At 44.8% G+C, this 13,511-nt stretch overlaps 2 protein-coding genes across 2 annotated transcripts in view; both read right to left on the bottom strand.

The window, feature by feature from the left end:
* The window catches only part of LOC104282358 (amine sulfotransferase-like), a 6,834-nt gene extending 2,888 nt beyond the window's left edge, over positions 1-3,946 (bottom strand). Inside the window, exons 1-2 of the mRNA XM_009880483.1 lie at positions 3,808-3,946; positions 1,190-1,399 (exon numbers count right to left, since the gene is read on the bottom strand). Coding sequence (XP_009878785.1) covers positions 1,190-1,399; positions 3,808-3,946 — 349 coding nt within the window. The remainder of the gene's footprint in view (positions 1-1,189; positions 1,400-3,807) is intronic.
* Positions 3,947-12,019: 8,073 nt separating this feature from the next.
* On the bottom strand, positions 12,020-12,896 carry LOC104283041 (amine sulfotransferase-like; the record flags this gene model as incomplete). Its single annotated transcript, XM_009881222.1, has 2 exons — positions 12,020-12,144; positions 12,716-12,896. Coding segments are annotated over 2 exons (306 nt in total), but the record flags the coding sequence as incomplete, so codon positions are not given.
* Positions 12,897-13,511: the final 615 nt, after the last annotated feature.

The raw sequence follows: 13,511 nt of genomic DNA, 5'->3' as shown, positions 1-13,511 counted from the left end.
TTCCATACAGGTCCCACTACATATGTGTGAAAACAGTTTGAAGGTGACAATCAAGTTAGGTACATTCTGGATAACATAGTGCTGTCCATGTGTTTCTCGGTGGTGGTATTTCTGTAGTTGCAGTCCTGCAGTGCCTGCGGCTAACTCTCTTCATGGGACCAGCGTTAGAGGCTTTGGTGCCAGTGGTGACTTGTGCAAAGCAGTTAGGCTTCAGTGACAGCACGAGAAAATCATTGGGTTGATTCAGCTTCACATTTCTGTGCACAGTGACGATGAGAGGAAGAAGAGTTTCTTGTAAATCCCCGCTTGGGTAGTGTTGACAGCATCAATATTGTGTGACCTAAAGTCCTGGCCTGTGGTGCTGGTGCTGGAGGCAGCAGGCAGGCAGATGTAAGAGGGAGCCCTGGCATCTTAAAAGAAGGATCTGTTATGGTCAAGGCTTATTTTGACTCCTGCTGACTCCTGACCACAGGAGAGCTGCTGCCTCAGGCACAGACCAGGCACCACCAGTGAGAGGAGCAGCCTCCTGCCTCTCAGCTGGCAGCACGTGCCAGCTTCTGCCGAGTTTCTGCTGCCTGTGGTCTGATTAGGGAGAGAAAACAGAACCTGGCATGTCACCTTTACGAGGTTGCAAATGTTTTCAGGGAGAGAGAGAAGAATCATGCTTTCTGTAATTGGGTAAAATGACTCCTTTTGATTCCTCCTCCTTTGAAAATTTGCCTGATTATCTTTAGCAAAACCAAACAGATTCTTTTCAAGGTGTTTAAAATGAGGATTCCTAAACGCACTGCAGGAAAGCTCAATCAATGCTGAGTTCAAAAGCTCTGACCTGAAATCACAGTCCCGTCCTACTCATATTTTCAGTGTGGGAAATTTTTTTTTGGACTTATGACTTCACGGGAATCATATGGTTTCACAAGGGGAAAATCAGTGCAAGTCTTTGACCCCGGCAGATCCTCCTGGGATGCGCCACCCCTCCCTCTAACAGTGTTGGGGCTGAGAGATTTGGCAAAAGGAAACAGAGGCAATGGGCTTTAGAAGGCCCCGGATCTCCCCACAGATACAATGCAGGTGATATTTCTACTGAGACATGGGGAACTGAAAGAGGAAAAAGGTCAGATTGGAACCAATTCACTGAGGCAAATTGGCATGACTGGTTTTAAGGAAATTGTAAAATCAACACCACTTACACGTGCTCTTTTCTTTCTCAGGTCTCTGGGAACTAAGTAGTAGGGCAGGTGGGTGGCAAAAACACGAGGCAAAGGAAGACTTGCATAATCCTTATTTTCTCTATTGTATTCCAGCCATGGGATTCTTTCCATGGTCTCCATATTTTCTGTTCCGTTACGGTGGCCTTCATGAATTATTAAGCTCAAAATGTTCTGAGTCCACACAGTTCCTGAGAAAGAAAACTTTTTATTTGAACCTTGCTTGATTTTTTTTTTTTAGTTAAAGATAGTATATCTCATAAACAGAGCTTGTGCACAGCTGTAATGAGTTTCTCTTTGTTTACATAATTACAACCTCACATAGTGAAGAAAGCATACCTTGTCTTGGTGCCTGCTGAGTGCAGCAGGGAAGCGTATTTTTATTTGTCCCTGCAGAAAAGCCATGGCCTGTAACTAAACCTTCAGCTCTTTTACCCAATATACTCAACTTCCATACAAATTCTGCCTGTCCTCACCCTCTTGTCGCAACATGAATTGCTGCATCTCTGTGGGCATGCGCCTAAAAATATCTCCTCCGGAGCGGATCTGGAAAAGACCTTTGCTTCCAGAACTCCTGCAAAGTGTTGTGAGATGTCATGAAGGAAACAACTGGTAACACCATGTTCGTAAAGCACAAATGAGCCCCACAAAGCAAAAGCTTGTGGCAACAGGCTCTCTAAAGTTCCTTGGGGAAGGTCCGACTCCTTGGTCAGAACTGCTGGTGAGGATGTTCTAAAAAGTCAGGATCCTGAAGGTGGCTGACCCCCATGCCAGTATGTGTTCATGTCCCAGTTGGTAACTGTGGGAGGAAAATCCTGCATGATTAGCCCATTTTGGCAATCAGCAGACTATTGAGTCCCAGGTCCTCCAGCCTTCTCAGCACTATACTAGCACTGGTTCCTTTCCTCTTTTATGCCGTAGGCCAGTAAAGATGGACACTTGACAGAAGTCAAATCAATGCAGTAGAGCATTGAATTATTGCTGTAGGTTACCCTGAACAAGCACAGAGAGAAGAAGGCATCTGAAACTGAAGCCTAGTTGTGCAGACCTCACGTGGGAAGGAATCTCTTGGTTCTGGAGGTTAGACTGTAGGTGTGTTGTAGATTTCAAGCCACTGGGCAAGAAAAAGAAACAGCCTTGGGATTCGGAGGAACAATCCCTCAGCTTTTATAATGAGGATGAAGCAGATGGGATGGAATACCCTGTTGGGTCACCTGTCCTGTCTGCTTCTCCCCATAGGTGGGACCCCTCTACACTTTTCTGCTTCCGACCCTCCAACGGGCCAAATAACAAAGTTATCTGGCCTTGGCTGTTATAGCAATAAGTATAAGCAAGAGCATCTCCGCATACCATTCCTTGGCATCAACTATAAAAATAGGTCTTATCACTCTGAGAGCAATAATTGTCTGCACAATATGCTGCTAATTTCAGTGCTTAGAAGAGTCCTAGCTAAGAAGCAAAGTTACTTGACAAAATTGGTCCTGTTTTACCTCAAACCAGGATGGTAACTTAAATAGATAACTGCTGAGGAGGAAGGAGGATGGTAAAAAGGTACTGAGGTACTGGAGCATGTCCAGAGAAGGGCAACAAAGCTGGTGAGGGGTCTAGAGCACAAGCCTTATGAGGAGCCGCTGAGGGAACTGGGATTCTTTAGACTGGAGAAAAGGAGGCTGAGGAGAGACCTTATTGCTTTCTACAACTATCTGAAAGGAGGTTGTAGCAAGATGGGGGTTGGTCTCTTCTCCCAAGTAACAGGTGATAGGACAAGAGGAAATAGCTTCAAGTTGTACCAGAGTAGGATTAGATTGGATATTAGCAAATATTTCTTCACGGAAGCGATTATCAAGCATTGGAACAGGCTGCCCAGGGAAGTGGTTGACTCACCAACGCTGGATGTATTTAAAAGAAAGGTAGATATGGTGCTGAGGGACGTCATTAGTCGTAACTTGGCAGTGCTATATTAACAGTTGGACTCGATGACCTTAAAGGTATCTTCTAACCTAGACAATGCTGTGATTCTATAATCATTAAAGAAATGCAGTCTTGAAAAAAGGGTAGACCGGTTTCGGAGTATAAAGGTGACCTGTATGGAAACATACAGGACTAGGCATGTCAATGCTTTAGATTTAATGTAAGACAACACTGAAGCCAGGTGGTCGCTCAGTTGTATTTGTTTCAGAAATAGCATCACAAAATTCATGGCACTAGTGTCCTGTATTGCTCTGTAGCTAAGTAGTACTTCATTAGCCTTGAAAGGAGGTATATATCATTGACTCACATTTGCTCAGCAACCCTACCACAACGAGGTAGGTGTTTTGTGAGGCACAGGAGGTCAGTTTGGTTTGCCTGTAGCTTGCTCTGAGTCCACCTACAAGACTGAGTCCAAGAACGAGTTAGGCCAATGTGGCTGGACACGAGCAGGAACCTCGTGTCGGGCTGTTGAGGCCACGGCTATGCAGGGTCTGTGCTTCGTGCTCCGCTGCATATACTCAGAGATGGTTCAGGTCTAAAAGCAAAGCCAACCACCCGAGGTACTTGTGTATCTCAATGGCTGAAGAAAGGCAGGTTTTGCCCCCTTTAGAAGCAATCCCATTCTTACCTGATTTGGGATAAGTTGCTAGAAATATGTCGCTATCTTTGATTTCAAAATCCTCCAGGGTAGCTACATACTCAGGTGTAGTTTCTACACTAAAATAATACCCTTTGTATTCAAACAGATATTCTTTTGATGGTTCCATTGTTAGAGGGGAATGACCTGCAATAAGAAAATATGAAGTTATATCTTTTTCTTTGGTTGTCATGTCACAGAAACAAAAAAAGGAGTAATTCAAACAAAGCATCCAGTTCTGGCAAATTTTAGCAAAATGCATTTCAGCAAAATTCTGGGAACAATACATAGGAATTTAGCTTTTAGATTATCACAAGAACATCATTCAGGACATATTTCAAAGAAAAAAAAAAAAGGAAATATGTTTAGCACTATGCTTTACTCCTATACCAGTGTATGCTACTTGCATGTAAAAACGAATGTAACTGAAGGCATCCTATGTAAAAATCATTTGTGAAGATTCCTCTGGAATCTGAGTGACCGTAGACTTTTCTTTGGGATGTCAGTAGCTCTCAAACAGAGCTAGCTTCACTACCAAGCTCTCATTCTGAATGTTGTGGTGTGGACCATGGCCAGGGCAGGGAGAGCGATGAGAGCGATGGACAGGGAGGAGAGACACCGCTGTGCATGGTGAGGAGCTGCCTGCTTCACCTCACAGCTACAGACATTGCCCACGTCAAAGCCTGTGAGGTGCTTTGGCCTCATGGTGAAACCTGAGTTTCAGAGCTCTAAAGGCAGAAAAGCCCACGTTTAGAAGGCAAGGGATTGGTACACTTTCAAATTCAAGCTTCAGAAGTCAGAAGAATGCAGAGATATGGAGAATGAGTGAAAAATGTAACGGATACAGGAGAAAGAACAAGGAATTTGCGGGAAACAAAAAAGACGTACATTCAATGCACAGTATACAGAAACCTTCTTGATCTTGTTCAGCCAAAACCATGAGCTTTTCTATCACTTTGGGACAAAAGTTATTGCACTGCCTGATTCGTACAGATGTAGGAATCTACCATGAGGAAATACACCATGGAAAAAAAGCCTTGCTTGTTTCCTGGAAAGCTATTCATGATCTAGTGTACACGATGGGAGAAAAAATTAAACATTCAGGTATGCTTGTATCAGCCAGCCGCACATCTCAAACATACATCTCAAAAATCTGTCTCCAAATGCAGGCACAAAGGTGCTTGCCAGGTGATCTCCTACATCCACTCCCATTTCTTTGTTGAGTGGCACACAAAAGCCCATGTGAGGCTCCGGTTCCCACACCGGCACTGAGAAAACCCGGCTCTGGACTGCCGTCCTCCTCTCCAGCACGGACCAGCTCTAGCCCCTCCTTCTCTGCAACCCTTTCGGCCACTGCATGCCAAAATGGTCTACAAAAGAGGTCTATGTACAATTGTTGTTTTACTGGGAAGGTAATACAGCACCATTTAACTCACAGATCTGCCATTCTAATAATGTCAGGCGTACTTACCTCCTCTGATCTCCGTTCGGTGCCCACGCAGATGTGCACTACTGCTTCCCAGCTCGGTGAATGCGGGTAATTCTAGAGATATGTGAGCTGTCACGTTTCCTTTTTAACTGAGATATGAACCCATGGATACCGTGCTGGTTGGCTTGCTTTCAATATTTGCTTATCTTTAACGCAGACAGAGATTAGAGAACTACAATAACTCGGGGAAAAATGTGAAAGCAGACCAGAAAGGTTTTTGAAATTATTTAAATGCTCTTTTTGATTTATGTTCCTTCTTTTTTTTTTTATCATCAGCATTCTTGAGGAAGCTTGGAGAGGAGCAGAAATGAGTAAAATATTTTGCTTTTTGCTAGGTTTGGGGTCTTTTTTGCTCAGCTTTTACTGAACTTTTCCCCAAATTGTTTTTTATCTCCAAGCTACGTTTGTTGTCCCAAAGAAGAGCCTGAATCCACTACTCCACTGAAATGGTTGATCAGACCGGTCCCACCTGGTCTCGGCCATGAGCCTGGAACAAGCTCCTTGGGTTAATCATGTGTATGTGCTCATGTTAAGTTTTTCTGACAGATATTTTAACGCCGAAATGAAATAATGCCCAAGACATTTCTCACTGAAACCTGCACTCCAGCTACATTACAAAGAAGAACATTTTGTCGCCCAGTTCTGTGTTGTGTTTTGTATAGGATTGCTTTTTAAGCTGGATCAATTGCCCAGGTAATCCCCAAACTTGCACAACCGATCAGTCGGGTTGGTCAGCATGTGCATGAGCCAGAAAGAGGGGTAGGGCTGAGGGTTTCTCCCCGCCGCCCCGAGGAAACCCCGAGGGTGAAAGATTGAGCCTGTTCTGCTGTGCTTTCTGCTGCAATCAGGCATGTCTTTAGCATTTTGTGACTGCAGTTTCTATCCTCAGTGTTTAATAATGATGAGAGACAACATCTCTTGACCCCAGAAGTAGATGGGGAGGTGCTCCACAAGATACTCCAGCCCCTGGCATGTCGCTCCGAAGAATCCAAAGAGTAACAAAGACCTATGGTCCCACATCAGCTTTGTGAATGAGCTGGAGAGCCAACAAGGTGTGAGTTAGGGCAAGAAGCGGTATTTTCCAGGGAAAAGAAATAGTGTGTAAAGCTATTTGGCCTTTGGACAGATAGTGAGTGGGGAAAGCATATGAACCTGAAAGATATTCTAAAACGTCAGCATCCTAAAGTTAGGATTTGTCCCGGCTTGTCAGTAATGCTGAATTAGAGTCTATCTGTAGTTAATTGAACATAGGTGTCACGTATATTACCTTTTTCAGGACAAATAGTCCATTGCAACATTAATAATTAATCTGAGGATGCAAATACCTAACGTATATTGTAGGTGCAGTTGCACAAAGTTCAGTGTGAGACTGGGAAAGGGAATGTGTGGCTTATTGCATAATTTCAACAAAACCAATGTTCTCAGTGCTATTAACATCTTAGGTCCTTCTCTGATTGTTTCCTCTGGTACTTTGCACCAATACATTTCTGTACATACTAGTCATAGTTCTCCTTTCACAACCCTCTACAGTGACAACAAACTGATGTGTCCCTGAAGTTCCCTATATAGACAACAGCCAAAGAGAGGTCTCCTGCCTACCTTTTCTGTAAAATTAAAATGTACGCTGAAGCCTTAAATTAGGTATAGAATCCCCAAATAAGTTTTACTTCTTACTGCAAAAAGACACTCAACATGTCATAGCAATAAAGGGCAAACCAAATTAGACCACTTCAGTGCTCGTTTCTGGCATCCACACAGGAAGAGATTGTTACCCACCAAGTGAGGAAAAAAAATAAGTGGTTTGTAAGGCATTCCTTTATTTTAGACGTGGCACCTGGGGGTTAGGCCACAGCGTGTGCCCTGCTGTTACAGCGGCACAGGACAGCAGCAGTGGGCACACCTGCAGGAGGTGCGCCCAAGTGGAGGAACTCCTCCACTTAGTAACAGAGCTCCAGGAGGTGGTGAGTAGGTTGAGGAGCATTCAGGGAGTGTGAGAGAGAGGTTGACCACAGCAATCACATTTTACCTTCCCTGAGACGAGCTCAACAGGAAGACAAGATACATAGTGCAGAGCATTCCCAACCCTCTCTCTGCCTGACTGAACACAATAATCTGAGGGATAGGGGGCAATGGCGACTAGTTCTTGCCCAGCCCGGCAGGTGCGTCTCCTCAGAACAAGCCCACCTTCCCAGGTGCCCTCACATCACAGGTGTCAGGCTCTGCAAATGGAACCCAAAAGGAAGGAGGATGAGGGTTCGTCTAGCTTGGAAGTGTCGCTGAGGTTAAATAGGCCTACACCCTGCATCAAAACTACTCCCACAAAGAAAAAAAGATGGGTTGTTGTCACAGGTGGCTCCTCCCTGAAGGGAGCAGAAGGTCTGAAATGCAGACCAGACGCACTTCTTAGGGAAGTCTGCTGCCTCCCTTGGGCCAGGGTTAAAGATGTGGTGAGAAAACCTCCCACCCTGGTACAGCCCTCAGATTATTATGCATTATTGATTTTTCAGGTAGGCAGCGATGAAGTTGCAACAGAAATCCAAGGGCAATCAAGAGAGACTTCAGGGCCTTGGGACGACTGGTTAAGGGATGAAGAGTGCAAGTAGTGTTCTCTGCCCTTCCAGTTGCAGGGAATGATGAGGGAAGAAAAAAGGATGACCCAATAGATCAACACCTGATCTGAGCTCTGGTGTTACCAGCAGGCCTTTGGGTTTTTTTGATCATTGGTTGGTTTACATGACACCAGGCCTGCGAGTGACAGATGGCGTACACCTGTCTCAAAGAGGGAAAAGGATCTTTGCACAGGAGTTGGCAGGGCTCATCAAAAGGGCTTTAAACTAGATTTGAAGGGGGAAAGGGATAAAACCAGGCTTGCTAGAGATAAGCCTGGGGACAGCACATCAATATTTGTGGGACAGCATGCTAGCGATGTCCTTTGGTCTGCCATACCAGTGGAGGTAGGGGATAGAGCGTCATGTGATAGCAAAGACACAAGGGATATTGATGGGACAGAAATCACAGAAGTGCCTGGGAATAGTCAGGTAGGAAATAGGGCTTCTCCTCCCAAAATGTGATGGGATCGATAGCACAACTGAAGTGCATCTACACCAGTGCATGCGACATGGGCAACGAACAGGAGGAAGCGGGAAAACTATGATATAGTCGCCATCACAGAAACATGATGGGGTGATACATGTAACTGGAGTGCTGCATTGGATAGCTATAAACTCTTCAGAAGGGATAGGCAAGGAAGGAGAGGTGCTGGGGTGTCCCTGTATGTTAGGGAATGTTTTGTTTGTCTTGAGATTAATGATGGTGATGGTAGAGTCAAATGTTTATGGGTAAGAATTAGGGAGAAGGCCCAAAAACTGAGCCCTTGGGAACACCACTTGTGACCAGCTGCCAGCTGGATTTAACTTTATTCACCACCACTCTGTGGGCCTGGCCATCCAGTTTTTTGCTCGGCAAACTGTATGCCTATCCAAGCCACGAGCAGCCAGTTTCTCCAGCGAATGCTGTGGGAAATGGTGTCAAAGGCTTTACTAAAGTCCAGGTAAACAACATCCACATATCAACATATCGTAGCATCACAGCAAGGCTCTGTGCACAATTTACTTCTGATTACAAAAGTGTACCACTCCTTCCATTGCCCTGCTGCCTGGGAAGCCAAAAACTCATCAAAGTCCTTCTTGGGATATTAGGGACACACCATCAGTTTCTTCACCCAGGTGGTTAACCAAATATTCAGGGTCTTGCAAATAGATCCAAATAGGATCCTGTTGCTCCTCTGAGGCAACGACTTGCAAAGAAGATAAAAAGTTCAGCTTCTGTGAGCCCAGGGGAGTCTGACAGTAAGAGGTAAAGTCCCTTAAGCAGTAATTTTAGTTAGCGTTGAGCCCAAATATACTCATTCTCCCTCTCAGGGCAAACTTGTGGTAATGATTCAGGCTGCAAGTCCTGGGTCTCAGTAGGGTCATTTTAACGTTCTGTTATCCCACTGCATTCTTTCTTGTGGTGCCCTGCTAACGTTTGGAAGTTACCCCCTAACCCTGGCCCAGCTGCCATTCCCTGAAAAAGCAACTGTTAGCTGTGCTGTGATTACCTTGGATAGTCAGACCTTTGCATGGCATTTCTGGGGCGAAGCTGAAACACATGAGACAATCAGGAACTTGACCTTAATAAACCTGTAATAAGGCTTGTGTTTCTCTGACACTCCCAGAATGCTTGTTAAAAAAAAACCCACACAACCAAATCCTACCTTGCTTTTAACTCTTGAAGTCCAAAACATACACTGTAACGCATGTAGGGAGATTATTATGAGTTGCAGTACTGTACTACAACCAGAGCTAATTCAATTTTGATCATGCTGAACATTTTGCATAGTTGAGCACTATTTAAAATTCAGAGGAAGGTACCAACCACACCGAGATGCTGTAAGAGTACAACCTCAGGCATGCTGCAAAGACTAGGATTTCGCATCAAAATTATGAACGCAATACAATCTGCTTGAATGCAAACAAAACCTAAGGATGGCATACTTATCTTTTTTTTTTTTCATTTTCTTTCTTGTATTTTTTTGTAAAATGGGGGGCTTGAAGTACAATTCCTGTGGGGAGAATCAACCTTAGTCTTTCTCCTAGGAGATGTCTAACCACCAGGCTACCTCCAGTTTTTAAACTGTGTGGTTGCTGAAATAAATTCACAGCTTGTTGGAGCAGACAGTAGACCATACCTGGATCCAAGCTGCTGATACTCTAGATCCTGAGAGAAGGAGCTGTCACGCGAGTGCTCGCTTGTGTTGCAAAATCTGACAGGGCTTGAAATACTACTACTCGGGTGTTTTTGTTTGTTGTTTTTTTTTCTTTTTAATTGGCCCTTCAGTTCCTTGCAAGTTGACTCGGAGCAGGAGGGAGAGGGGAGAGGCTTTTCAGATTCAGTTCTTTGCCATAATTGCATTTACTGCCATGAACACGGATTTAATTTGCTCTGTGTGTTCATGAAATCTGCAGCTGATAGAGTGAGCTGATACCATGGGGCGGTGGCATAGTACATAGTGTGAGGTTTATGTGGCGTTTATTCCTGTGCTGGGACTTGCTGTCATTGGAAACAGAGTAAAGATCAAGGTCCTACTTGTAATCAGGAGTTCTGTTTGTACTTTGGGCAAACTCAGCAAAAGGCCTGCGATAGGCTTCTGACTTTGAACCAGTTTTACCTTTTCTGTGGTAAATATGCACAGGTGGAAAAGGTCAGTGGTCCCCTCATGAGAAGTTCATGCTCAGAGGTCAGGGGATGCAGTGGTTACATAAGGCATGGAAGGGGTGGTATTTTGTGACTACTTTCCCTAGTATCAGGGATGGAAAGTCCCAGAAGGAAAGATGGTCTGGCTGTACCATTGAAGGACGTGGGAACATCCTTCTTGTAGGCTAACGATATGAGGTCCCCTTTCCCCAATAGAAGCAGCTACCTATGCTGTGCATGAAGTGATTCTGTCCAGGGGAAAGCAGGTGAAATTTATCAGAAGATATAAGTGGCTGTATTAAAAATGAGAAGTGCGAGCTGGTCCCTTGAGACCAGTGTTGGAAGTAAACTAACAAACAAACAAACAAACAAAGCCATTCTGTGAACTGGAAGTAGATTTTGCAATTTTGAAGCAGTTTATGGAAAAGCCAAGGTTAGATGTTCCTTGTCAAATAAAAATGACTATGTGAAATGCTTTTGGAATTAGATGTTGTATCCTACTGTGGCTGCTTGGTAGGATGCTGGTTCAATAGCAACCAAAACCAGTCATCTTGGTATGATCATGTAGACGTCATCGCTGGAAACAGGGATGAGAGTGCAAAAGTTGCCCTGCCAGCCAGGGAAGTGCGGTTGGTGTGTGAAAAACAGCTGAAACAAAGTGTTTCCTGAACTATGTCTCTGTACTTAGCTGCTCAAGGGGAGGCCACGGGCAAGCGACTGTGTGGAGCTGAATTATGGACAGGTTAAAGCATGATCGTGAGCCAATGAATATATGAGGAGGGACGTAGTCCTAGCTAGCTGGGAGGTCTTTACGTCAGTAGCTCTAGCAGATCATCAGGTATGATGGAGTGGATGTTGACTTAAAAGCTCCTGTGACTGTGGCTTGTGTTTTTTCTCAGTATTTCAAGTAGCAAATTGTCAGACATGACCTCAAGAACCGTAACCAACAATGTAATGTAGCGTTTCAGTCAATAGGCAACACCCGACAATGCAACACAAAGGTCACTTCAATAGCAAATGGTTCTGTATCAGTGTTTACAAAGGAAACAGGAACTCAAACATATCAAAGTGTATCCATACCACAGCTGGCCAGTCTTACTTCCAGTCTGGACATTGAAGGTTCTACCAAAAGGAGCCTCACAAAATGCGTAAGTGGAAGACTTTTTAGGAAGTTTTTAGCAACACCAATCTATCCTCCCTTGGTTGTCTACAAATCGGGTATTATTAAAGCCAATGAAAGTAAAAGCAAACCTGAAGCAAGGAAGGCAGTTTACCAAGAAAGCTAATGAAGCTGCCTTGTAAAATTACAAACAGGAAGCTGAGAGAATTGAATAGCTTCCTCAGACAAGTCACATTTTGTGACTGAGTTGTCATTGTGATTGTATAACAGAGCTGAAAATGGATGTCTTTTCCTCTTCCAGAACTTCAGATATGTCCATCCAGCATAAAGACCAAAGGATGAGGAAACTCCAAACCAGCCTACACTTCATCGTTAATATCCCAGATGAATTTGATAGGCAGGGTCTTCATTTTGTCTCCCAGAACTTTGTCAAACCTTTCATTCTGTGCCACCGTCATGATGTTTTTCCAGTCTCCAACAGTGCCTGAGGAAAGAGGCAGCAAAGGGAGGTGAGAAGCAGAACGCACACGTCTCTGAAGCCCGCTGCAAATGGCGAGTGCTACTCTGGGGAAGTATTCCTGGCTTCCTTGGCACTTCCCTGTCACTGGCGTGATGAGTGAGGCTCTGTGTGCTCTTTTGAGGACTTGCTTGCAAATCTAGGTGCTGTGAACAAAACACAGCACAGACCTGTAATCCTGAATCCTCATGAAGTTATTTGACTCGTTTCTTCTGGTGTTTTACTGATTCCTTTGAGATCAAAGAGGAAATCATTAAAAGCAACACCTCTTGTTATTTCTGTGGGTGCAGAACACTCTAATCCCTGGAGGTTTCCTTCTGCAAGCTTCCTCCAACACTGAGCGTGAGGACATCTTAACAATGCCCAGGAGCCCAGGGATGTCATGTATGGACTTGGAGGGTGGCTGTTCAAGGAGGACTATGCTCAACCAATTAAGGTGACTCTAGGCTTGAAAAGTAAGAAACAGTTGAATAAAGTATTATGTTACCCCTGTCTCAGTACAATCCTTAGTTGTTGCATTGGACTGCTTACAATTTACCTTTTCGTAGAAAACTACCCTTGTCTTTTTTTGTGAGGTCTTCTGGTAGGTTCTCATAGTTTGCCCTGGGATCTTTTCTCATGTTCTCAAACGTAGCCTGTCTCACAACACTGTCCACATCCTCGTCGCTCAGCTTCTTGCCTAGGAACTTGCAGATCTTCAGGACCGCACTTCTGAGATCCTGCAATAATGTGACTTTGAAGATTCTTGATGGCGCAAGTAGTGGAACATGGGATAATAGAGGACATACATTTGATTGCAAAACTGACCATCATTTTTATGTGAGCAGAGACTCGCTTGCATCAGTTGACTACTGGAGAGCAGTGACGCTGTAGCTCACTGCAGCACTGTGCCCTTGGAGATGGGGAATTCTGCGTTCTGCTCCCCACGCTGCAAACCCGCTCTGCGTCTCCTGTTTGATGCCCTGGCAAAGTCAGCCCTGGAATGGTGCCTGTCACCGTGAAGGCGCTCAACCCGTGGGATTCTTGTCAGTTGTCTTGTCCGACAGGCTCCGAAGGCTGAGGGGCCGGCGCAGTGGCACGAGCCATGGGCTGCGCTGCCTTGGCTAGGGCACTCTGTGGCTTGCCCATGAGGAGAAGGGCAGCCACCTGGGAGAAGCGAGACGGTGCACAAAAGTGTGGGCAGCCACCAAGCAGGAAACTTCTGGTGAGCAATTTGGGAGCTCCTCAAGAACTTTAAAGCCCTGCCTCTGCAGCACCTCTCTGCTTAGAAGCACCACATTCCTGTTGAAGATACTTGCAAAAGTCTTGTGCTGTACTATTTCAGAAAAGGGTTT

This window comes from Charadrius vociferus, unplaced genomic scaffold (assembly GCF_000708025.1).
Source record: "Charadrius vociferus isolate BGI_N301 unplaced genomic scaffold, ASM70802v2 scaffold820, whole genome shotgun sequence".
Classification (NCBI taxonomy): Eukaryota; Metazoa; Chordata; class Aves; order Charadriiformes; family Charadriidae; genus Charadrius; species Charadrius vociferus.
The sequence above is the reverse complement of the archived record's forward strand: the minus strand, read 5'-3'. Positions and strand labels throughout refer to the sequence as shown.